This window comes from Neodiprion virginianus, chromosome 4, assembly GCF_021901495.1.
Source record: "Neodiprion virginianus isolate iyNeoVirg1 chromosome 4, iyNeoVirg1.1, whole genome shotgun sequence".
Classification (NCBI taxonomy): Eukaryota; Metazoa; Arthropoda; class Insecta; order Hymenoptera; family Diprionidae; genus Neodiprion; species Neodiprion virginianus.
In genome coordinates, this window is record NC_060880.1 from 19909897 (window position 1) to 19937437 (window position 27541).

General features: G+C 42.2%; 1 protein-coding gene across 1 annotated transcript in view; it reads right to left on the minus strand.

Annotated features, from left to right (window-relative positions):
• Positions 1-27541, minus strand: part of LOC124304159 (forkhead box protein O) — a 121240-nt gene that overhangs the window by 17859 nt on the left and 75840 nt on the right. Inside the window, exons 2-7 of the mRNA XM_046762258.1 lie at positions 14504-14628; positions 13796-13990; positions 12833-12948; positions 12507-12733; positions 11634-11960; positions 11248-11551 (exon numbers count right to left, since the gene is read on the minus strand). Of these exons, the coding sequence (XP_046618214.1) occupies positions 11348-11551; positions 11634-11960; positions 12507-12733; positions 12833-12948; positions 13796-13990; positions 14504-14628 (1194 nt within the window). The 3' untranslated portion in view covers positions 11248-11347. The remainder of the gene's footprint in view (positions 1-11247; positions 11552-11633; positions 11961-12506; positions 12734-12832; positions 12949-13795; positions 13991-14503; positions 14629-27541) is intronic.

Below are 27541 nucleotides of genomic sequence, written 5' to 3' on the forward strand. Positions count from 1 at the left end.
ATTTTCTAAACTATTTCTCCTCTCCTCTCTGATCCACGCTTTTTCTCTTTTTCTGCACCAACTATACCAGCGCATGTTTCACTACAGAGCCCGGGATTTTATCCAGAAAACCAGTTTGAAATTTATGTCGTACATAATATGTCCGAAGTCTGGATACACTGGAGTTTTCTTAATGGAATTTCGAAGATAATGGGGCGCGCAAGAAGGCGAGACTTGTGCCCCCCGCCCCTTAATAACAGCAACAAATCCATTTCAATGTAATTTCGGTCAAACTTTCGTTTAAACCTCACCTTAAACCATCGCGAAATTGAATGGACAAAATTAAAACGTCTTCTCTCACAATATCGCGGAGAAACCGTTTATATACTTTTATTATACTTCTTTACTTCATTCTCTTCATCATCTCCCTGGCCTCGTCGCTCTTTATCCGACACAGCGACTTTTGCTAACCACTTCTTACATTTCAATTCCTTTATTCCTAAAAAGTAAATCGATACAAGTAATTTTAGTTCTAATCGTTATCGCGGTGAAGTTCTTGTAACAACTTTCGTTTTATACCACGTTACAAAAAATGGATTATAAAATAATCATCAGTTCTGCGATTGTTACACGAAAAAAAAAAAATACATACGAGACAATAATATTTCTCAACACTACGAATTTTCGCAACAGCGAGAAACAATTTTTTACCATAATTCTATACACGCAACGACCTTGATTTTGGTGTACAATTTCCTAGCTTGGGAGAAAAAAAAAAAAAAAACAAAATCTAATAACTTGGGTGTGAAAATCGAAATGAACAAAGAATTGCGCAAATGGAGGAATTAGCTAATCGCGAATAGCAACTCGCACATTTTCAGCGAGACGAACTGCGTCATTGACGATTTCTCGTGCAGTTCTAAAGCGCGAGACTTTTCATATATACCTAGGCGGCTGTGAGTCGGACTGACTGCAGAGATTGAATCCGCCAAGGTTGTCTGGTTCGAGTACCACTCCCACGTTTTGGCACTTCTCGTACATGCACGCGCACCTATATGCATGTGTATCTAGACGCGATTTATACGGAAACTTTATAATGCGATACCGCAACGAAGAGGTAAGACCGCTATGAAAACATGCATGCAATTATACGGTTATCCGTTTCTTTTCTTTCGTTTTATCTTTATTCATTTTTATTTATTCTTTTTACGTCGCAACTTCCTTCTTTTATCTTTTGCGTAAATTTTTCCACCACGCTCGGTCCATAGTTCGATATTACTCTCACGGCTTTTATTTCTCCTCATTGTCAGTGCAGAATCAATGGAATAAGTGGAAACTTTTTTCTTACCGACAATTTATGCAAAATTTTAGTACAGATTTATACCGCTGTCAATAATTCACGCACGAATGTTGCACGAGATCTTTTCGTTGGTGCATTATTCTGCAAATTACAATCAGTTTCCTAGACAACAATTAGCATCGATTTAATTTGATCTAATTTTTTTTCCAACACCGTGCACTATCGAATCAGGTTTTATACAACTTTTTGCCACATATTTCACAAACCGTATGACGTAAATACAAAAGCCAACGAACAATCTTGAGTTACGCTTTGAATCGTTTTTTTAAAGTTAATTATCCCCAGTTTCCACACTGTCGTAACCTTGCAGAAAATACTTGAAACTTCCAAGAGTCTAATTTCGAAACTTTAAAAGAGTCGCGATATTTCCTGCACAGCTCCCGATAAAATACCTTCGTATTTCCAGTTGGGCCCGTTCGACACGTGTCTACTGCTATAATAATCCGTCACCTTGATACTGTATACGCAAGGACTGTTCCGCAACTAGAATGATGATAATTATGCGAGGGGAAAAGAAAGATTGATATTTATTATGATTCTATGATAATGCGCTCCGCCGATCAGTCGCTCGTGCAATTCTGTGCCACGTGAAAAATAAAACGTACAAAAAGAAGCGGACAAAATAGGAAGTAGGAGAAACAGAGTGATAATACATTTATTCCACGTATTTCTTCATGTGTTCGATGTGATTTTTCACATTTCCGAGATATGATCGAAATTCGCAAGCGAACTGCTATCGGTATGGTTATTATTTGAGTAATTTTTTTTCTTTCAAATTGTATAAACATAAGTAAGTGGTAAGATGAGGGCAAACAGGTGAGAAAATCTAGGAAAATTTTTCAAAACGGCTTCATTAATGAGATTGATTGGCCAAAAATCGATACTTTACATTATCTGATTAAGTGATATTTCACATCGATGCTTAACTCCAAATCGCTTGACAATTGGTGAAAAATTCAGTAAACTTGTTCTATTTCAGTCTACGTTGCGATTTCATGTAAAATACTGTTTTCATCAACACATTCGCTGAAACGCTTTTTTTTTTTAACACGCTGGCATCGTTGAATATTCAATTCTGCAAAATTGCACCGTTATGCATTACACGATCAACAATAATGACGATACCGAATCGACTACTGAAAAGAAAAGAAAAATCGATATCGATGATTTTATTAAAAAATACTCGTCCGAATAAAATTACCGGTATTGCATTAAAATCGAACAAATTCACCACACCTGTAAAAATTTTTGTCGATATTGGAATATTATTTATACAAATTCCAGTATTTTCTATTCATGATACATTACCGTCGAAGAGCTCAGCTCGACAGCTTGAGAATGTAATAATTTAAAAGATACGCAATACAGAATAATATCGTAATAAAATGACTAAAGAGTATCGACTTCCAGCCAGGCAGCCTCCTCAAGTCTGTTTCGAATAATTTCTAAATTAGAGAAACAAGTTGGTAGCAGTTGCGAATAATTCCGTTTAACGTTGATCAAGGTGTACGCATATATGTATACAGCGTATATATACGGTATATTATATAATATACATATAAGACAGGATGCAGATGTCCGCGTCGATGATTATCGGATTTTCCGAAGCAAGAAGCGACGGCGACGTCGACGTCGACGACGTTAACAGCCCGTTAATTACGCGGCCTGACTGACTGACTCCCGCTCGGGTTGCTTATATTATATACTGGTTGCTGCTCAGCAGAGAGGCGCAAACTTTGCGCGCAACTTTCGTGCCGTCGTAGGGGTTGAGTAATTAGCATATTTATTAACCAAGTATATAAGGTGTATCAGCTCGAGTCACGGTTCTCTTCAACTTTTTACGCGCTACGCAAACCCGTCGCGATATACATTGGCCGTTTCGCAAATTTGAAATCTTTTTCTTTATAAGTCTGGGAAAAAAGGAAATAAATAAATAAATAAATATAACGCGGAAAATCAAATTAAATCTTATTTCATCCGGACTCGCTTGTCGTCGAGTAACGCGAATTAACCGCCATTTCATTTTTGCATGCTTCGTTACTTTGGAAACGGAATTCAACGACTTTTCTGTGACGCAAAAACGCGGGTAACAATAATTCGCGAAGCCCGATATGGGACTTTGCAGGCCGTGTTCAGCGTGCCAAACCCTGACCGATAATTGAACGTGTGAATTAACCGTCCTCTGACGCTTTTTGGGCTTCCTTGTATATATATATATTTCTTGCCCCTCGAGATCAAATTTTTTATCGATGTATGATATCCTTATACAATATAAATTTTGAATCATATGGTTCAAACGAATTTCATTTCTGCAATTTACGTGATTTTTTATATTTCATATATCATATAATACAACATAGAAAATGAAGACTCTTTTTCGAAAAAGTTGTACGAAATTTTTTAATCATGCACAAAATTATACGAGAATTTAACAAAAAGAGACTAGAAGAAAACTGGAATCTAATCATTAATGCAAGATATTGTGTGTAATTTAACCGCATTGAAGAGTAAATATTTTTTACTTGACAATAAATCGATTCGCTTGTAATTAAATGCGTTCATATTATATAGCGATGAATGATTAATCACTGTAAAAAATGAACACGAGATTCTCAAATCAGAAAAATAAAAACCCAAAGGAAAGAATATCATCGACAGCTTAATCAGCGGGGTCGTAAAGTGATAGTGAAAATTATAAATATGGTCAAGGAGGTTCGTTTCGATAAGTTGTTGTCGTAGTACGAAATAACGAGTATGACTCCAAGTTTCATATTTATTTCTCATTCAAATACATCGTCATAGAATCTAGAAATGAAGGGGAGGGAGAAGGGGGATTATTCGTATTAAAAATGATCAAAAAATGTTTATAAACACGCGTCTTCCAACTCTGGCAGTACGATACCCTCGATCAGCGGAGGAGTCTAAACCTCCTTAAACGTAATATCGTCCATATATGTATATTATATACACATGCACATACGGCAATATCCTGATACGCAGGAAAACATTTGAAACGACTACGTCCAGTTTTGATTCATGAGCAAGATTTTCTTCAACCGAGTTCCGTCCGTTTCTCTCTCTCCCTCTCTCGCTTTCTTTCCTCATTCCCTCACCATTACGAGACTTTGAAAAGATTCCGACTATCTTTCATTTCCGCTTCGCTTATCCTCCTCCTCCTCCCCCCCCCTCCCCCTCTTCGCCCTTCAACCCCTCCTTCCTCGACTGCGACCCCTTCTTCCCCGGATCCTCTACCCATCGTCGTTTTGCGAATAGTTTGCACCGGACATCACTCAACGCCGATGGAGCGAATCCTCTCTCTTGATCCTAATTCTTCCCTGATTCTTCACCTCCTCTCACCTTCCGTTCTCATTTTCTTTAATCGCAAATTTCGACAATTTTTTTTCTCCTTTTCTTTCCTTCGTCGCTCTCTTTTTTACAGTGGTAAATTCCTCACTTGACGAGAATAATTATTTCTGGAATCCGTCGGTATCCTTCTTTGAGTATGTACAAACGTTCGAACTTTTAGAAATTCTCTTTGCTCGCGTAGACGATAAATCTCTCGTTTTTATTTAAAAAATTTCAAATTCTGAAAAGAATTCAACCTGCGCTTGCAATCCATTTTGTTCTTTACTATTTGGTTTATTACGGATGCAACTTTTCTCTCAGTTTCGCAGAATGTTTCGTTTGCATCAATTTCATACTTTGACAGACGATGTCGATTAGCCAAGATCAGAAGCCTGGTAATACGTAGAAGAGAGGAGAAAGATAGTTTTGCACCGCATGGCGTTGATGTGGTTAATTTGAAACACGTTACGGGTATAACGCAAGTATCTGGTATTCTAGAAATATCTCGCAAACACAGGCGTAGAAATGATGATAATATTTCGCACGGTACAAACAGAAGCGAATCACTGCAAACTTGCAATTAACAGCTTGCGTTATACATAACGCAAACTCGCGGCTACAACTCGATATTCCCGTACAAACACGAAAGTGGAGTATTAAAAGCTACGCGAGAATTTTCAACGCGTGAAATGATGTCGCCTTCCACAAAGTTATGCAAATACTGTCAATTTTTTTCAATCATCACTGTACCAAACCCTTCAAATAGATTTATTACTAAAAATATTTGATACACATCTCGTGCGGTTAGAAAATTACATAAAAATTATCGTTAAAAAATATTTGAAACGATGTTATACCCTGCAGAGATGAAGAAAAAAGAAAAATCTCTCGTTACTTTCGTACCGAAAAAATAATAAATAAGGGAATAAATCGAGTATTTTGATATGATAGATTACAGTATTTGTGACATCGGATATATCCGAAGAAATAAATTGTCGCATATATGATGTCTTTGACAAAAAAAAAAAAAAATCTACGAAACGACAGCGGGAAATCCATTTAAACGTGCACTCTGTTTCGCTATTCGCATCTCCGACATTATATACATATACACATATATATGATAAATTTCGCGGGATGACACCTAATACCGCGTGCAGCGACGGCTGGAGTTGATATTGCGGATGTAATAGACTCTTAGTTTCGCAACTGCTTGCTGCGTATATATTTCGCAGTTAACGCGTGTGTTTTGAGTTTTTATATATATATATACACACACACACACATATACGTGTAATAAACAGCGAGTGGTTATCACCTGCAGCGTGTGCAAAAAATTGTGTAAGTGGAATAGAAAAAAAAAAAAAAATAAATAAGCAAATGAATAAATAAATTAACAAACAAGTACGATAGAAGAGGGAAAAAAAATTTCAATTTTTTCTAAACAATTCTGCGGGGAGATAAGAAATACCTACACAATTTGAATATTATATAAATACATACAACGAGCACATATGCGTGTGTGTGTGTGTGTAATACACGACGTACGCACGTATTCTACGAGATTTCGTAGAAGAAGAAGAAGACACAGCTGATTACGTGATTTTTCTTTCGAGTGAAATAAGCTGACTGCTGCCGCTGCGGTATCTCCACAATAATTCTGCTGCCTATGTGCATATGGACGCGATACTATATGTATACTCTCGCTTATCCATGCGACGGACGTAAATTACACGACCTACTTTTCCCTTTTGATGGGCTCATGGAAATAGGGAAGAAAATCGTTCTCCCGACGACAAAGGGCTAGAGACGTCGCTACCGCGTATAAGGCATTATACTGAGACAACGGAATAACCCTCATCCTCTTCCTCTTCCTCTTCCTCTTCCTCTCATTCGTATTCTTCTTCTTTCCTTTTTTTTTTCGCGTAAGCGTCATTCCGACAATCTCCCGGTTTCCATTATGAAATTGTTGAATTAGGCAATACGTATGCAACAGAGACTTCGGTCTTCAATTCGGATGAAACAATGAATAAAACGAAGAATAAAAAAATATACGATGTGAAACCGGGTTTCAAAAAATCATACGTGAAAGAATCGCGGCTTGATGCGGAGGGTAAAAATGAAAACAGGCAGTTTGAATAAAACGGTTGTGAAAAAAAATAAATAAATTTGATCGTTACTCTCTGAACGCCATCAAAGTTGAACAGATAATGTAACGTGACTGCTGCAGTCTAAAATCATTACAAATCGGACTTACTAAATTGAAATTTCTGGTTTTCTGATTCGTTTCAATTTTGAAGATATATTATTCCGATTAAATTCAACTTGATTTCACAGAAAAAATCGGACTCGATATTTTATTTCAAAAGGAAAAGGAATACCTCTCCAAGAACAGAAAACAATACGTGCGTTAAGTTTGATTCCCCGTTACGTTGAACAGGAAAATCATTGATAACTGCGCAGCCGATGACTGGGGAGGGTTGAGAAGAATCGCGGGCTTGTATATGTATAAATATATGTATATATTCCCGCACCCCATAATCGGATGCTTCGAAAATTTGTCATAGTTCGTTTGCCTGGTTTAAGGCATGAAGTCTGCGGCGATAGGCATATAAATATCGATAATAAAATACGAGGAAACCGAAGCAGACACGTGGAATAGCGCGTTATTATCATCATCGTTATAGTTTCGCAGATTTATGAACGGATCTTTCGCCCCCGCCGATACTGCAAAGATTCCTCTCGTTTCCTGCGCTACAGTCGCAACCTTTTCTCGTCTCGTTTTGCCTTTACGTCATTGAAGATGAAGAAGAAGAAGAAGAAGGATATTCAAGTAAATTATTTTTGAATAGTCAGACAGGTATTTAAAAGAGAGGAGGATGAACGAAGAGCTTGAAAGATTTAGAAAATTAACCAGGTAATGTTATTACTTATTAGTTTCCCCTAACTGAGTTCAGTCCCCGATCGTACAAGTTTTCCTCCCCCGACAAGTTTTACGGTTAAATTAAGTCTGCATATTTTTACGTCAATCTTTGTCAGACCATTTCCCGCAGCCTCTTCCTTTAATCTTTTCTTCTTCCTTCGTTCCTCTCCTTCCTTTCATTTCGAGACTGATTGTGAAAAATCCACGAGATTTTCTTATCCTTCGACGGTGGCGAAATTTTTTTTTCTCTTTCTCTTTCAATTACGCGGATCCGTCTATCTTCGACATGTTTGAAGAACTTTGAACACATTTATACATAATATTAGGATTGAATAATTTCGAGCGAATAGCAAAAATCAGAAATTCTGAATGTAATAAATGAAATGAATATGCAGGTTTAACGGAACAACCCGAATAATTATTGTTCTAATCACTTTTTTTTTTCTCTCTCTCTCTCTCTCTCTGTCGAATCCAAGAAAAAAACAACGTTTCTTTCGCCGTATTTTGTGAATCGAACGAATCGATTCTCCGTGTTTAATTGATTATACACAGACATTGTCGCTGAAAAACGAGGAGAGGGCGGGAAGAACAATTAAGAAAGAAGTACTCGGAGTGGTTTCGGGATGAAATAAAGGGTTGAACCCTCGGTTCGCGGGCCTTCAAACCTCTGCGCCATAAACTCGAACTTTGACTAGAAGTCAGCGGCAGCTACTCCGCTAGACGCCGGTGGCGCCAGCAAGGGCCGACCCACCCCCGAATCACCCTGCAGGCTGTTTTCAACCCCCCCGACACACTCTTTCTCATCCCACTTACCGTTCTCCAGAAGCGTCGCAAGAATTATAAAGTTCGCGGAACGCGAAGAAGTGGCGCGCCGAGTCGCGTCGCGGTATCAGCGGATGGAAAAGCTGGGTATGAGCAGAAACTGTGCAGAGATTCAAGAACGGCACCCGCTCGACTAGTCAGCGTCTCCCACTTCCGCCGCCCCCTTCGTATGAATTCTTTTCTCTTCTATTTTTCCCAAAAGTGATAGAAGAGTGCCGCCATATTGGTACAGGGAGGGAAGGTTCGAGGAAAGGAAAATCTGAGAAAATCCTTCATCCGTACATTTCAAATTGCATCTGATTTTTTTCTTTTTTTTTTAATTTTACTCCAGTAACGTTTGATTTCTTGAAGGTATTCCACTTCCGGTTTCCGTTAAAAACGAAAATCCGGTCTACAGATTCCATACACTTAATGGACGAAGAAAAAACCGCTAGCGATTTTTACTTGTTCTCGTTTACCACGAAGAAACAAATCTCTATACATCGAAATGAACCACGTTTCATTGTCGGATATGTGAGTGATCATATGACAAAAATACAACATTGAAATCGGAAAAACTGTGGGTGTCCGTTATGTTTTTGAATTTTTACCACGAATATACAAGTCTTGCGTACAGAAATGAAATACGAGTGTCGGTTATAATGTGATCGGAACCGATAATCGGAATTGGCATAGTCAATTTTAGTTTGTCTGCAGGACGAATGACTTTGAAAAAAATCGATCCGATAATTGATTTTGTACCTAAATCTCTTCACCTCCTTTCGTTATTCTTATTTCTGTGGTAAGGTATCCGTTCTAGTATCTCTCTTTCTCTCTCTCTCTCTCTCTCTCACTCTATCTCTCTCTCTCTGAGTAACAGAATATACGTTTACATTGCCGCGGGAAAATTTGAAAGTCTTATAGGTAACGACGAGGAACTTTCGATTACAAATGTAACATGCACAGAGGTATAATCGAATAGGTTATATACATACACGTCATACACATATATGTATAATGCACAAGTTACATACGGGTTACAAGAAAATGTTAAATAGATCGACTCTGGCGTGGTGTATGAATACGTATACGTGCGTACGGTAAAAGAGAATTTGTCAAGATGATAATAATAATACGTCTGTGACAAAAATAAAATCAAATAACACTCTAATTGTAACACACTCATGGTCTGAAGTGCAGCACGCTAGCTTCGTTAAACAATGCTTGCATGCTCGATACACACAAGTTTGCCGTTTCTCCGATACGGTTTAGTTATCTGAACGAACGTATCACCCTGTTACAATATCCATATAAAATGTATACGGAACGTCATACAAGCTCTCGAGTATTTTACACACACACGCACACAGACTCGATGCTGTACGTATCATATATGTAAGAGTATTATGCGCATAGAGCAGTCTTCGTATCATATCTATGTATCGCTGATGAACGTTAACTTGACCCGACGCACGATCTACGTATCGCTCTTCCCCCCTTCCCCCCCCCCCTGCCGCTAAGAAAAAACGCCAGTGAATTCCGTTCAAGACGTACGTTCGTATGACGTCACGCTCGGCACCAACCGGTTACGCAATTCTTATAATGTCTGACCGCTTGAAAGCTCGCCGGTACTCTGGGTTACAACTGACTCGACATCATCGGCATCCCGCCCTCCATCCCTTCCTCCTCCTCCTCCTCCTCCTTCTTATCAAACTATCGATTCGTTAGTAACAATAAGTCACGCGGGTTTATCCCGATTCGCAATATGAGGAAAATCCGATCGACCGACTCGTCGAATCTTCAGAAAATTGAGTAACGGATGTAATGTATACTGTATTTATTGTTGGTATAAAATACAAAAGCTACGCGTTTGCGTGCATATGTTATTCTTTTATTTTACGCGGCAATTTTTAACTATGTAAACACGCGATATATATATATATGCATGCATGCATGCATACACAATTATTGCGGGGATTACCGACGTTTCGTTTTTAATGACGGAAAATAACTCTGCCTGTCGCACTGCATAAATCCATAACAACATCGTGCATACATGTATGGAACATATCATACACAATACGTAATCCTGCACGGCTTTGTAATCAGATTGTATTACTATTTTGTACGTTATACTAAGATTCCAGGGACGATAAAAGAACGGCATCCATCCGTCGTCAAAAAGCGCATGCGCATGTATATATAGGTACCGTTCGGTTTACCTGTATATATAATTTATTCAGTTCGAGTTCTTTCGGTCTGTTATAGAGCGTAATTTCTTCACTCGGTTTAGTTTGATAGAAGAAAACATGAAATACATGACAAGGAATGCTGCAGACGCTGAATTTCCTAAACTGAGTTTCGATACAGAAAAATGTATGGATATAGTCTCTTTATCCCAAAATTTGTATTCATTTTTTCTTCTTAATCAAGTTAAGCGACACGAATGTCTAGTGATTTTGGATTTTTTAATGCATACCGCTTTCGTGACTGAGAATCTTCGATAGAGCTTTGAAAATGACGAATTATGTCCGAAGTCTGGGATAATATTTCAAGTAAACTGTTATGAAGAACAAATGTATGTACCTGAAATTTCAATCGACCAAGCATGATCGAAACCACTAATAAACAGATCTTGAAGATCGAATGGAACTTGTGGAGCTGAACAAAAACGCGAAACTGCAGACTCGATGCTACGTATCGTATAATCGTAATCAGACCTCGGAACAAGTGAAAAACTTGATACACTTAGCTTCGAGACTTTGAATGCGTAAGAAGGATTGGAATACCCAGATTTCCGGGCAGTATTCGAGTACTTGATAAAGCTAATTCGACTCACCGATGCAGCGCGCCTCGACTCCGTCAGCTGTCGTCGTGGTATCGAGATACTGCAGAAACGTTCCGGGTGCAGTGACGAGGAGGGCTGAGGTCTTTGGTCGCTAGTGGACCCAGGAAGGTGCTGATGGTTTCGCCGCGTTAGCGTAAACGACCGTGGCGTTGTTGGCGGTACTCTGATTGCTCTGGGAGACGCCGCCCTGGCCAACGGCGCCAGCATCGCTAACCTGCACGGACGCAACGCCCATCACGCCCTGCTGGAAGTTGAAGTCGAGGGAGCCTTCCATCGACAGCTCGTGCTTTATCACCTGTGCCAAATGGCAAAACCCTAAGGTCACACTCCAAGTCCATCGGAATGCCATTTCCTCGTCTTACCTCCAACTCTCTTACCTCTTCTACGTTGCAGTCGAAGCCGCCGTGCAGCGACTCGATGTTGATGTTCAGGTCGTCTAGTAGCGTCGCGTTGTTCAGGGCCCCCATCAACTGGCCCATCATTGTGCTCGGTGTCGGCGTGCAGGGCGATGGCGTGTGCGGTGGACTTGGACCCGCGGGCCTTGTTTGCGCTTGACGCTGTTGATGCTGTTTCTGTTGCTGCTGTTGCTGGTTCTGCATTAGGTACTGCGGTGGTTGCTGTTGCTGTTGGCTTCCCCCCAACGACGACGGGCTAGGTTCACTTTGCGAATAGGACGGTGACATGCCGGAGACTGGGCTCAGGTTCTATTGAAAAATGATAAAATCACGCTTGTCACCGATAATTAAATCTCAACAACGAATCGAGGGATCCCAGAAGTAGTTCAACGGATTTCAACCAGCTCAAGAATCCATGGGATGAACACTCTCGCGTTAAAAGTGTGTCGAAACAAAGGTTCGAGAAGTGCACCTAACCGTTGGGCAATCAAGTGATACAGGAGAAACTTTTCCAATAAAAAATACCTCATATATTATACACGAACGAATAGTCCGTGAAAGATCATCAATATCGGTCAAACAATATGGATTTTTCGATACGAACAACATTGTGACTTCACTGTTGTTGTCAATCTATAATGAGGTGTTGACAGTTCAACTTCGATGTTATCAAACTTATTCTTGTTTTAGATGTCTGACTAGATTAGCTCGACGTTGTGACTTTTTGAATCTCTGACTTATCAGGTTTTCGTTTCAACACAACTTCGACCTGACCGTGCGTCCAACACATCGTTAAAAGGTTCGATGATAGAGGGTCACGCGGATCAGAATGGAAGTCCCATTCGCTATGCTAACCATTTGACAGGCGCAGGGCTGGAGGCGGTGGTGAGGACATCTCTGCTGGTTGGCGGACTGAGGCGTGGGTGGTAAGCCGTAGGATGAGGACCCGGTGCGCAAGGAGTTGTTCCGCTGGTACTGCGCCTCGTAGTAAGAAGGTGGAGGTCCGGTCTGCTGGTGGTTCGGCGGTGAGGTTTGGTACATTTGGTATGATTCCAGCTTCATGGACTCGGCCAAGCTGCCAGCTGAAATGGTCATCTTTTCTCTTTACACACGTCCTATGGCCGTCGGAATCGCTACCGATATCGAGCGCCGCACGACGCTAATCGACCTTTGCTACTCACCGAGCTGATCGGGGCTGTAGGATGGCGCGTAGGATGGTGTCCAGTCGGGCTCTCCGAAGACAGCGGGAATCGGACTTAGCCTGCCACAGGACGAAGCGTTGCTGGAAGCCCGAGGTCTGTGGAGCATGAAACATGGTCATAGGAAATATCGAATGACAGATCAAGTTTAACGAACGTCGGGTACGTATATTAACGTGGAATTCGTTGTGGCCATGAAAAAGGTCGAAAAATCTCTTCCGACTCACCCCTGACCTACCCTGACTACAATTCTGACCGATAGTGCCAATTCCAGTATATAACAAATAAAGCTCCTAATAAGACTGTACACTGTAAGTAAAATGCCATTATAATACCTTTTACATACTACATGTGAGTGTGAATCTGACAGTATTTGATGCCAGTATAGCACTATCTTACGTTTATTTAACGCTCTATGACATTAAATTACAAATTACTTCGACTATTGAAGGTTCAAAGAGTACGATAAAAAGTGGCGTAAAGAATCAATCACGTATATTCGAGCAATTGTAAGATTTATGCTCACTATTTTTCATCACTCTTCAAATTTACATTTTTATTTATTTTTATATTTTCATCAGGATAAACGCACAGTTTGTAGCCTGCACTGTGCCATATTTGGCCAGACACATGTAAAGCGCAGTCGTAATTGCTTCTAGCATTACAAATCCATTCAATTAATGAAACATTCGTACAAGCGAATCAGATCGTTCCACCACTCAACGTCGTGTATGAAAATCAAATTTTACAGTAATCAAAGCCACCCACAGTGCACTCTTGTACCATTTGTGGTCAGGCCTTCGTTTACATATGATGGATATGGTATGCACAAATGGATTAATTAATGGTCACATACGATACCGAGGTAGCCAAAAAGGATACATATACTCTATTACCGTTAAAAATTTCAACCTTACGATCAAGTTGTGGATTCGAGAGACTCACCGAAAGTCCGGCGAAAGCTGAAAACCGCTTGCTGAGTGGAGAGGACTGTCCGGAAACAGGTCGAGGCCCTCACTGACGCTGCTGCTGGGACTCGGTGTAGCGTCGGCCTGAAGTCCACCGTTTCTAAGCGCCTCGACCTTCTTCTTTACGCGACCTCGACGCTTCTCGAACTTACTCGTCTCCATCGACGTCGCACTGTTATGTGTCAAAGAAAAAAGAAAAAGGCATGGTCATTACATGTGCCGCGACCATCGACACGATTTCACTCAAGGAACTGGACCTTCTGCATAATTATCATCATCATCATCATCATCATCATCATCATCATCATCATCATCATCATCATCATCATCATCATCATCATCATCGCGAAAAGTGTTGAGGGTGCAAAAAGTATTTCGGTCTAAAGTATTCTTCGACATTGTACACAACTGGTTATCCTTCGTGGTTACAGAAGCCTTGTACATAATACGGTTTAAAAAAAAATACCAAGATACACTGGAGATCCAATAAAATATTGAAATAACGGATCGGTGAACTTTCCTTACTTTTACTCTTCAGCGTCGAATGAAGAAGTAAGTAACTGATCTGGCTTCGACTGAATCCGTCTTCGCCATCCATCCCACATAGCCGCCATCAGTCTGGCACGCTGATCTCTTTTTTTATTTTTTCAACAGCGAACGAAAATAGTGCATAAGTTTAACTCACCGTCGCCGTGCCGATTTTCCTGGCTTTGCATCCGGGTTTATCATCCACCATGAACTCTTGCCAGTTCCTTCGTTCTGCACCCGCATGAATCTATTGTGCAGCGACAAATTGTGCCTTATCGAATTCTGAAACAGAAATTGAAAGCGTGGTGGTCAGTCGGACTGTACTGTCATAAATGATCGCTCGTTGCGAACGGTCCGTGAGGTTGAGAATGATAATCGCACGATAAGGACGTATGTTTTAACTGTTCTTTTCATAAAACTTGGGTTAGCAATTGCTCTCCGCGACAGCGTATGTTTAGTGGTAGCACATGCGTCAAAGTAACGAGTAGCGAGCGTTTCAGACGGTATAAAGTCAGTCTTCGGATGAACAGCGCTGGCAGTATATCCTCGGTTCTTCATTAGGCAAATTGAACTAGTCGTACCCACTACATTCACAATCGTACGTTTCCGGTTTATTTGTAAATTCAAAAGCTTCTACACTGATTCAACGACGCTACCTTGTATGTATATACGTACACGTATACAAATATACATGTATACGCACACGCACGCACATCTTCTTTCTTCCGGATTAAAAGGATCCCGACCAATCTAAGAAATCTTTGAGATCATTCTACCCCCCTGCCGTATATATCCCTCGAGCAATGCTATAGCCTCGATTCGTTGGTCTTCGTTTACTATCGTCTGGAATTTAATACCGAATGCGAAGCGAGTTCTTCCAGAAAAAGGGAAGGGCGGTTTATCCGGGGGACTCGTTAAAAGCCGAAGGATAGAAAACGCGGGATTATAACGCGACACGCGACGCGTGTATAAATCGGGAGCAAATTCTCGATCCTCGAGTCGCTACCAAAGGATGAAGGAAGCATCACAATGCCGGTCGAACGCCTTCACGGACGACTTACGGTATCATTTCCTTTTCCCCCGTTTCCCGAACCACCCCGCCACGGTTCCTCCTCACGTCCGAAGCCCAGCGAACGGCCCTCGACGAGGAGCGAAATAGTGATCGAGACGACAACGGATAGAAGAGACAACGACGACGGCCACCAGACAGACTATAGTCGAGTTTACAGCCACGGTATACCCCCGTCGCCTTTATCGACGCTGCCACCGGCAGATGAAGACATTTTTGGCGCCACCCCCAGTCACTCTTTCTTCGACCCCCCCTCCCCCTTTCGGCCCGGCGGCGCAGTCGGTAATGCAGGGGACAAGGTCGTTCCGGGGGTTTTAAGAGAGGCCGAACCCCCGACTCGAATTCGGAACCCCAAAATGAGACTCGTTCATCGCTATTCGGGCACCAATAACTGCGTCTGTAATTTTCGGCAGAGTAGAAGAATCCGGGAATATCTCGATTCGTTAACTATCCGTCACCCCCCTGCCCGCCAAGTTTTGTTTTATACCTGTTCATCCGTTTCTATTATTATCGTTGTTATTATTGCTTCAATATCTTTATCGCATACTTCTGATGATATTCTTCAGGGGATGGGCGAGGCTTTCGCAATAGTCACAGCTTTTGAATCCGATGGGCTCCTTAAGACGAATGAGAAGACGAAGTAGAAGAAAAAGAAAGGAATAAAAGTAAGAGCAAAAGTTTTCGCAACACTTGTATATAATGCCAGTGGGGGACGAAACAATAACGATAATAACTATTTGGCGGTGACGTTTGCTACTGAAGAAAAAGGGGAGAAATCGTAACCCCATTGCCTCTTCCAAATATATTTATTATCTGGGGTTAACCTCTTTTCGACTACCGGTGAAATGACCCGGGCATTTGAAAATAAGGTTGGTACGTTGTTGAGAAAAAAAAATTTCTTTTTGAACGACCATTTTTCCTTCGTAGCGTCCGATTTATATGATATGGTATACAATATCATGTAATATTCGTCGAATAAGAGTGATTCACGTGTCATTTCATTCGAGACGCCCAGAGCAGTTTCATACACCCGGCAAATTTTTACAACGTCATGCGAGTTTGATTTGCCCGGCATACGGGAGTATACGCATGGTGATTCACTTTTATATACCTAAGACGGCCGTGTTATATATATGGACATGCATATCTGAAAGTCTGGACTTTCCCCGAGGCATCGAAGACATTTGGAAATAGCCGATACGGCTAGCTTAGTACATGCATATTGCAGCGAAGAGATTCGTCTCTTTAGGATCTGAAAAATGCCTCTCATCTTATTTTTTATTCAACTTATATTGACCGACGGCAGATGCAGCAAGTGGGAAATAATGAATTCAGGGTTTGACGCAACTGCGTAGCCGTGTGAGAAACTCGCGGCGATAATTCGTTCCCCTATTTTTAGACGAGAGGAGCTCTGGATATTCGTAACTATTCGAATAACGGGGGTGAAAACGAAATTTGAATATCGGAAAAGACGCCCTAAATCACCGAGACGTAGTATTGAATACTCTCGCGATAACTCAGAAGAAGAGAATCGGTACTACAAGGCAATAAATTGTAAAACTTTTTAAAAAATTGGTGAACGATGTTTTAACGCGAAAGAATTTTTCTACCCTTCGAACGTAATTCCGTACAATTTTTAATTACAAAAGCATAAAAAAAACAACAAAAACTCTCTCTTTCCAATCCAATCAAACGAAAAAGTGAAATGTAAGATCAGCAATAATGCACCGATGTTTATTCGTTTCAGACTCTGTAACTAGTCTATACATATACAACGCAGCATGCACTGCAAACAGACGACTATGAACAAGTGAAAATGGATTGAATTGAAAGAAAACGACTAAGAAACGCGACGCCGATTCTGTACCTTATATCTCTATACGCAGATTTTTCCTCAAATTTATTGTAGAAAATTTAAAGTGATACGACTTCGGAAAATACTCGTGTGTGTGTGTGTGTGTGAGTGTGTGTATACACATATACGTATAGTATAACTAGGCCGACGGGGGCGCTTCGGCACAAAACTTGGCGCGTAATGTACGCGCCAACGCATTACGCGCCAACGCACTTTACAACTATCGTAAAAAAATATCTGCGGTAACGCAACGCGGCAGCAGCAACAGCAGCCGGAGGAGAACACCTCGCAAACTCAACTCCGGAATGCTTACCCCCGAATATCCTATAGCCTCGATCCCCTCCTTCGACCCCGTCAATTTAATCGACGACGAGATGTTACGACCACGGCTCTTCTACATTTCGTTTCCCTTTTTATCCACTCTTTTTTCCATCTTTCTTCGTTCGCAGATCGGATTGATTCAAGGGTAAGAATTTCGTATGATTTTGGAAAATTTTTTTAATAAAAATTTCACGTTCTTCAAATTGATTTCGAAACAGGTTTCACGTCGTTTTAGTCGTTGAACGAATTTTTCTCCACTCGTTTCTCGAAACTTTAGCGATTTCCCAATGCATAGAAAGATTCAAGAGATCTTAATGACGGTATTCTTGATAATTTCACCGCGAGATTGCAAAAGATTTTATCCGGGATTTATAGAGATATGTGACGTCATGTCAGTGATTTCATGGAAGTTCGAAGGTTTCAAACGATTTCGAAACGTTTCACGTGTACCCGATTTACAACGCTGAAAGATATTTCGTTTCGGTATAGTTGCTAAGAAATCAATGCAGCGAAATGAGTATCGAACTAATTGGAGAGAAGAATTATCTGATATTAAATTACAGTAATCGATTCTAAATTTTCTGCTGGCTCAAAAATTCACGTATTTTCAATTGAAAAAGGTTTCAACACCACTTGATTGTTACTTCAACGTCAAAGTACCGCAACAGCGACAAGATATTGAAAAATGTATAAATAGTATCGCATACTAGATTTTATGATCAACGGCTACTATATTCATTTTGATTTTTTAACTATACACCTAAATTTTTCGGATACGGTGAAAAGTAGAAATAGTTAACAACTGTACAATAAGCCCAAACAAAGTTTTATTTTTTTTTATAAATGGTTTCAAAATAATTTCTATTTCAAAGATTTCAAGCGATTTCAAAATATTTCATCGGCACCAACAAACTATATAATAGCTTGAACATTCTTTTTTAAAAATCTCTCGATTCTCGGTTGCAGGTAAGACGTGAGAAAATCGAAATCTGCGTCACAGATCTGCGATCGAAAGAAGGAACAAGGATCATCTACAGCAGAAAAGGAAAAAGCGAGTACTGCGATCAGAGATATTACGTGAGTCAGTGAGTCAATGAGTCAGTCGGTATTCTTTCTTCTTCGGTTTTCTGTGCCATAGGCAGGCCCAAGGAGGTGGATGGATAGGTACCTAGAAAACGACTCCTCGGCAAGGCTTTACGAGAACAGTTATATCGTCGTTCAGAGTCTAGTTTTGGGAGACAGTCGGGCGACCCGACGCGCGAGCAGAATATAACCAGTCCGGAGCGAGTTTCTGCAAATACGACTTTTCTCAAACTTTTTTTCCAACCTATATCATCTCCTCCCTCCTCCATGTGAATGTATGCGTATTGCGCCCTCTCCGCGCATCGAGATCCGACAATTTCGATTCAAGAAATTGACCCGTTGCTCCGTTTGATCGACCTTTTCATAGTTTTTGCCTTAAATTTTTTTTCATTTCGTTTCAAAAGATCAACCGTAGCATAAAATAGAGAAATTCTGACTTCTGTTTCACAGCAATGATGCTTAATGATCATTTCTCCGGATCACTTGAATCCGTGTATAAATTGTAATAAATTACATTATTTCACGTTGGTGGAATAACTTTCGTTCCATAGCAGAAAAATAAATAAAAGAAAAAATTGAAGATCGGAAAGGGGACCATTTTTAGCAATGCTGCATCGTAACCAGTAAAATTTGACGACGATTTTGTGATGTATAGATTATATTATGTACGGCTAAGTGTATGTACGTCTATATCTTCCGAATGGAAGAAAAAGAAGAAGAAGATGACGAAGACGAAGAATAAGTATAAGTATAAAGTACATGTAATAACTGGAAGTGAGGAGACAAAAAAAAGTTTTGCGGCTTGTGTGTGTGTGTGTGTGTGACTGCTGCAGGAAACTTTTACTTTGATTGGGATTGGGGTTGGATGTTCGTAGTTAAAACTTGTCCGAATGGATACTGTCACCGCTGCATCGTTGTATGAGAAAGAGGAGACTCGTTCGCATTGGCTACTTAGGTTATTATGAGGGATAACAAGCCGAGATGTGGTAGGGGGGGATTTTCATCCAATATGTCATTAACGAGGATGGGATGGGAGTTTGTGCAGTTAAAAACTGTGGGCGATGAATAAAAAAAAAAAAAAGAAGGATAGAAAAGAAAAGAAAAGAAGTGACGAAAACTGAAATTGGGGATCGGCTATGAGAATTGATTCCTTTTCCCTGTTATTATACGACGAGGCCGCGTCGCGTCGTCGAGACGAAATGTGTGTATACGTGTATAGATATATATATATATGTATACATATATACATATTTTGTGTTCTTCTACTTTTTTTCTATTATAATACTTGTTGGGTTATACATATGATATAAAAGATGCCGACGTAAGCGTGTTTAGTGGGAGACAAACGGCACGAGGAGGTCAAAAAACAGGAGAAAACGGGTAAGAAGAACTAGGTAGGTAGGGGGAGAGAGAGAGAGAGAGAGAGTGGGGAGAGAAGAAATAAGCTGCAGGGAACATAACTCGCATTTATTGGATAGAAGGCACCGTACACCCAGTGCTGTATGTCTGTGTGTGTGTGTGTGTGTGTGTACATATATATCTATCAATGGCGCCCGAGATAAGAGCGGGGGCACTTTCTTACCAGAGAAGAGGAGGAAGACTAAGACGAAGAAGAGGATAAAGTAGCACCGGTACCGCTGCATACTATTGTGTATTATACCCTTGCTCGCGGACACGATACGATCTATGATATTAAAATGACCATAAGCCCTTATACCCCTCGCTATTCTTTATTGCTCCCGTTTCCTGATATGCTCCTTCTTTCAGTAGCAGCAGCAGCAGCGGCGGAAGCAGCATATCTTTACTGCTTACACCGCGAGTCGTTCATCCTCGACACGCGAATTCTCGACGGGGAAGAGTATGAGAACTAACTCGTAATTCGTCCGATTGATTCTGGCGAGTTAACAGAAATTACTGTAAAAATCATGGTAAATAGTATTCATTCGTTGGCCATATTCGTTCGAACACGACGAAGGCGTTCAATTTCTTGAGTGAAAAACGGCCCAGGGTAAGAATTATTATCGATTGACATACGGTGGAATGGAAGGAGGAGCAGGTAGGAGTATGATTACGGCGTCAACCTGTGAGGCGGACAGTTTTTTGATCGATGTATGTGTATTCGCGTTAGGTGGGGCAGCCGGGATTGAAATCTATTCGATTCCGGGATGAAAGGGGTTGACGATGGCGAGCACCGAGGATAGCTTCGACCGTAGTTACCGATCGCACGAAGCACGCGGCCTTCATGACCCAGTTGGCGTTCTTACGCTACGGATATATGTATAAAATTAATAAAAAGAAGTCTAAGAAATTCGCAAGCGAAACGATCAATGATCGAACGAGTGATTTTTAGCCTCGGGCGCACCCAGCCGATTCGCCAAATGTACACAGAACGTTTATTGTTGCACGTATAGCGAAAGTCAGGAGCTGTTGCTGGGAGAGAAAAGGGTGGAGTTCTGCAAGAGTGTATTTTCATATGATTAGGTTTGCTGATCGGTATTGACGACAGGGAATCTAGCCGGCGATCGATCACGGCTGGTGAAATGATTGAATTAAACTGGATGGTAAGCCGATGCGGACATATCATTCGCGCAGTGTGCAGGACGACGAGACACCGCGACGTATCCGGTCGCGACGACGAGTCCCAGGCATCGTCGTCATTCGTCGTGCTATTTCAGTGGTGTTTTTATTTATAGCGTAGCGCGAGCACACACGTCGAACCTCGGCCAACGACGACGACGACGACGAGGCCTTTGTCTTGTCAAAACCACCGGCAGCGATAACCGCCGCGATACAACAACCTGCCCGACAGGAAACGGCACTCATCGCGGACCGTCCGGAGCACGCTGACCGCGGATTGTCGCGGTTACCGGTGCAAAGCCAAACGAAGGGTTTCTGTTTCTGCTCTCTTTAAACTTTCCCTGCCAGTCCATCCATGCCCTCTTCTTCTTCGCAGTCGGAGACGTGCGACGAAGCGCACGTGGAGGAAAGAATCGGGGAATGAAAGAAGGCTGCGCGAGATGAGAAGACAAGTGCAATAGATTGAGAAGGATTGGAAGACTTTGTTCAATGTCGACGATCCAGAGGGACGCAGCTTCTGTATTGCGTCGACGGGGGGTTAATTTCGACCATTCGCATCGTGGGGTGACTTTTGCTCGTCGCCGTGCTGCGTGCCCGTCTAATAACCCCAGCGACCGTCACGGTGGTAATGCGATTCCGAGAAGAGGACGAGGAATGGAAAGGGTGGCGCTTTCCACGTACCGGTAATCATGCTCGAAAAATCCGTTCCACACACACGCGCGCAACGCGATCGATTCAATGACCACCGATCCGTTTCCCACCTTGCGGTTCGATAAGTTCGGAAAGAGAAAAGTCACTTTGTTGCGTGTAACAGAGATGCCCGGTATAATTTGGGGGGGGGGGGGAGAGGAAATTGGAGCCGAGGAAGACGCGCGTGCATAGAGAGATAGATGGATAGAAATGTTTTCCACTATAAAGGATCGGAGAGCAGTAGAGTTGTCCCTCCTGTTCTCGGAGTACCTCGAGTCTTAAATTATTCAGAGCACGACTACGACGAGCGTACAACATGCCGTGATTAGAAATCACTTATTCACCGAATGGTTAGTTAATAAACAACGGCAGAAAGAAGCCGCAACGATGATAATCAAGAAGAAAGGACAGTAGAGTGTAGCAGACGATGAGGAGAAAATAACCAAACAGACTCACAAAGAAGGGTCACTACTGCCGATTTGCACACCAACCGGGTCGATTGCCTCGATTCCTTGAAACCTAGTTTAAATCAATGCCGACAAGTCGAGTCAACGAGCGATAAATTTTTGTGGTCATAAACCGAGGGAACAAAGGAATGAGATAGTAGCAATGACATGACAGATTAGAAAAGATATAAACTGACCCAAATGTAGACTCAACGATAATGCTCGAGACTACTTGAAACCGATCGCGATAAAACTGCGGCTTACCGAAGATGGAAGAAGGACGAGACCGGGAGACAAAGACCGTTCGTCGATGACGACCTTGAATAACAAAAGGAAGTCGAGAAAGCGATTTCTAGATACGGCCAGCCAAAGCCTTCGCTGTCTCCAAAATCTAGCGATGACGAACCCAGCGAATGAATGGCCGCGAGAATTTCGATGCAGGCACTTGCCGGGAATTAGGAGTGTAACTCGAATAAGGGTGGGTAGAGTAATCCCGGCTAATCCTGATACGGGATGATAGCTGCGGAGGAGACGCGACGTAACGCGGTGTATTTATGTTAATAGTGCCAATCAGAGTGCCAGACTCTCCTCTCCTCTCGGCGACTGGGTGAGTCGGTTCCTCGGTACGCGAGAGGAGAGAGCCGACTATGCCAATGAGACGATTCGTATGCCAGCCGGGGCTATCTTACCTCGAGTGTGTACCATGTTTATGCATTCAATTACTATCTCTCGTGGCCGCGCATGCACGCGGGTTCCAGCAGACTGGCGCGTCTTCTCCGCACTCGGGGATTCGATTTCCGGATACGCGGAGGCTTAATAGATTGACATTGCGCTCCGAAGGACCGAGGGAGAGCCTTGTGCGGTATTTATTCAGTGGCAGCTACTCTCGACCCCCTATAATCGGAAGGGGCGAACGTCACCGAACGAGACACCACCTCGACTTTTTTACAAGTGGTAAAACTTGACAAGTGCGCGCCCGGCGATGATGCCGAGACGCGTTACGCGGGTTACCGCATCGTCGGGAGTCCCTGACACCTTGACGACAACTTGTACAGGTGGGACAAAAAGTGAGCGAGAAATAAAGAGAGAGAGAAGGAGCGGTAAATGCGACTTTGCAACGGGCCGTTGCGTAATCTGGGAAACTGACATGCTGCTTTGCGCACGTAGTCTGATATCGTATCGTACCGACACAGATATCAGACCAAAGTGTTATTTATACACTCTTGAAAACTTGATACGCACGGATGCATCCGTGCATTTGCGAAGAACGCGCTTCGACGTCCGACTGCGGTGGGTGCCTGCAACGTTAACGTTAAACGGCGATCGGGTTCTACTAAAATAATCAATAATTAAAGATCATCGTTAAACATTGCTCGCGGCGATGTCGAACGCGTTGCGTTATTGCCACGGCATCGTCTATCGTCGGCGGTACTGTAATACCCGGCTCTTAACTTGACCATATAATTACATGAAAGCTAATTAATGATAATAGCTCAATTTATTCAAACTACTATTGTATACCGAGAGCCGTTCCCGTCTGGTGCAGTTGACGCTCAATTATTCGCAATGACACCGTGCTTACTCGGTTACAGTACCGACACCGGAGTTTTATTTTTTTTTTTCCTTCTTTTTCTGCTTCCAACATAGCGACGAAATTCAGCCGGTAATCGGACTCTTACGAGTGCCAATTATCCCCGTCTACACAAATATACACATGTAATACACGTGTGTACGCTATTTAGATAATGCACCAAATATCTAACCATCGTCGCAGAGTGCATCGGAGGCACGACTATAAATAAACCCAGGCATCGTCACTCGTCGACCTTTGTGAAAATCCTTCCGCTAGGTTCTTTCGAATTTTTCATACTTCCATTATCGTCGGCGGAATAAATTAACCACGATGTGTAATCTCGTAGTAAATATGTCGTACCTATATACGCGCGATATTACGTGTAGCGAAAAGTAAGTCGGCAAAGTCCCCGGAAAGTCAAACATCTCGGTTCACGTTCCTCCTCCCTTATAATAGATTTCTTTATCGTTCGGGCACTGTCCACTATTCTTTTATCTGAGGCTAAAATATCGGCAAATAGAAAAGTGTGCGGAGTAGCAGCATCGGATATATAGAATAGGTATAGAAGAGACAAGAGAAGAAGAGAGATGAGAGAGCATGGGAAAGAAGTTGAAAACTTCACCCTCCTCACTAGGGTAATTGATTAAGTTTCAATGGTTTTTCCTACCCCCCGACCATTTTGCTTTTTCTCCCCCCTCCCTCCCCCTCCCCCTCCCACCGATCCCCCGTTCCTTTCTTCCATTCTTTTACGTCTTCGTTTTGTTTTTCGACTCTTCAAAGCGATAGTTCGACCAATTTTAGATAACGCTTGTCCGAGGCGATCGCTCGCCACCGATATCTTCCTTCCGTTTTATGGTCAAACTACCAGCCGACACACCGCTGTGTATAATAGAAATAGTAAAAGAAAAAAAAAAAGAAAAACGCGTCACCGCGTTTCGGAGAAGGGTCAGCTTCCGGAAAAGGAATATCATTCCGTGTACCGGGTCTTGACGGGTCTCACGGTGTACTTCTTGTTGCAGAACAATCGTAGAAACGAACGACGAAAGACAAGGTGTTTTCTGAATTCCCGGAATGATTTCCCGACGCCAATAATACACCGGTGATAATAACGCACGACGGTGTGGCGGGGTTGATAAAAGGAGTGACAAATGTGTACCAGGATCCCCGTACCCTGGACTATAATACGCCGTCCTACAGTACAGGGAAATATATATCGCATGACAGAAGAGGATAGAAGGAGGACCTTCTTCTTCTTCCGCGGCATGCCGATGGTGTAGTATTTTCTCCCCGACCACCCGGTTATAGACTGGTCACGGTAGCTGTGGAGAGAAGAGAAGGATAGAACGAACGGCGAAGGAGTGCTTCCGGTCAAATCAGACCCTGTATACCGGGCAAGTTATCGGCTAGCTGCTTCAGCGCAATTTATATCTGGCAGTATTTTTGCACAATTTGTCCCAGTTACGAGGACACAGGGTCGCTTCTCTTCGCGGTTCGGTTCGGTTCGGTTTGGTTTAGTACGCGCGCGATCGTTCTCACCTAGAAAAATATTGCCCAAATTTATCGGTGCTGAATTTCTTACCTCAGACGCGAGTCCGGAGTACCGTTCCCTCCGTATTCACTCCCGATAGTTATACTTCATCTGAGCTTGCTTTATGCCCCGTGCGCTCACCACCGTTCAATAAAGAATCACTGAGAGAGGTGCGCTGCTTCGTAACGCGACCGCCCCAACAAAGTCGATTTATTTCCGTCGTGATTCGGTGTATATCCTTGACAATGACGATGGAGCGGTACGTATTCGTACACACCGAATTTTTCATTTCTCAAAAAGAAAACGCTATCCATCCACGTCGATAATTTACCGGTGTAATTTTAGTTTTCAGTTTAATCGGATACCGCAAAACGAAAGCTTCTTTCAATTGAAGATCAATTCAAGACCCGGTACCTGATTACTGGAATCAGCTCCCGAACCTGAGACAGCCGTAATCGAATCACTTTCCCGAAAAACTTGCGATTTTTTCGAATGAAATATCGACTATCAGAGCGATGATTAATCTTCAAAGGGCTGACCTGGCGCTTTTGGCTCTCATGAATCATACCTCTAAAAAATATCGAATTTTAAAAAGAAAAGTCAAGGATCCAAAACGAGTAGGACAAAACCTGATAACAGATAGTGTCATTAACAGACGGCGCTGATTAATTTCCGTCTGAATAATTGAGTTTTCTTTTCACTAAACGATATTTATTCCAAATCCTTCGCTACCGAAATGATGAATTCGGTGAAGATGTTGGAAATCGACGGTATATCTGAAGGAAGATAGAGAGAGGGGAGAGTATCGAGATCCAGAGGGCTACTATATTGGTAGACGCGGTACGAGGAAGAGGAAAGCGAAAGAGGACGATTCATCGTTCGCCTAGCGTGGGGATCCCTCTTTCGGTTGAGTTCAGGTTTAGCAGAAGAACGGGGTGGTGGTAATTCACGCGCGTGGTCATGATGGATGCCCTCGACGCCCCTGCGGCGTCGCGACGCCTGGCCGGCATCATCCCGGCTCGGTTGGATGGTCCTGGGTGGTCTTACGCTCTAGCTATGCAACCACGCTCTTACACCCCGAGTCTTTTCCGACCAGCGATGCAGACAACCTCCCCCACCCTCCTCATCCTCCTCTTCTTCAGCAGTCAGCACCGGCGGCGTACCTCCGTCTTCTTCGCCGAGGTACGAGAGCGGGTTGAAAACTTTCAAAAAGTCCAGGGAACTCGTGCATTCGACTTGTTCCAGTTACCAAACTTGGTAAGTTCCGACATCTTCTTGTAGTCGCAGTGTCGTCGCTCTTGGACAGCCATCTCGACTCACGTTTTCGGCTGCCGTTCTTGTGTTTCGTCGAACGTTCACTGGTACCGAGAATCGCAGTCATTAGACGCCCGAAAAACTTTTCTTCTAATGCATTCCGACGCGTAACGAATCTGACAACTTCAAGTCAATTCGAAATACCGAACACCCTGGTTCGCGAGGCTGAAATAGGTAAGGTTGACGTAACGAATCATCAGGGGAAAAATCGTTACTCTGCAATATCTGAATAACTTTCAAGGAGTTGCCTTACAAAAATATGAGTACATTTTTTTTTGTCGTAATTTGTCAAATTTCAGACGATCCTAAAGGTGCGAAGTAACGATTTCTCGTAAACATGCATTGTTACAGTAACGTTACTAACTGCATGCTCATCCTGGTTAGCTACCTAGTAATTATACGGGCAGCATGTTTTGATATTTGACAAGTTGAAAAAACATTCCTAAATTTCAAGTTTAACATACCGATACATAATTCACGATTCCACAATCTTTCTAAAATCTAACGGAAAAAGAAGCTCAGTCCTGTATAATGACCGTCAGACGTCACGTGTAAATTCAGCAGCAAACAAATTTGTCTCCATGAGTAGGTATGTCTCATAACATATAAAATGAACGAGTTCATTTCAGGAACTGTTGTTTGATGAGGATGACATTGATAACGTTATAACATTTGCAGAAAAAGTTCGTCATTTCGCAACATTGGGGTTTCATCTAACGATAAAATTTAGTAAACTTTC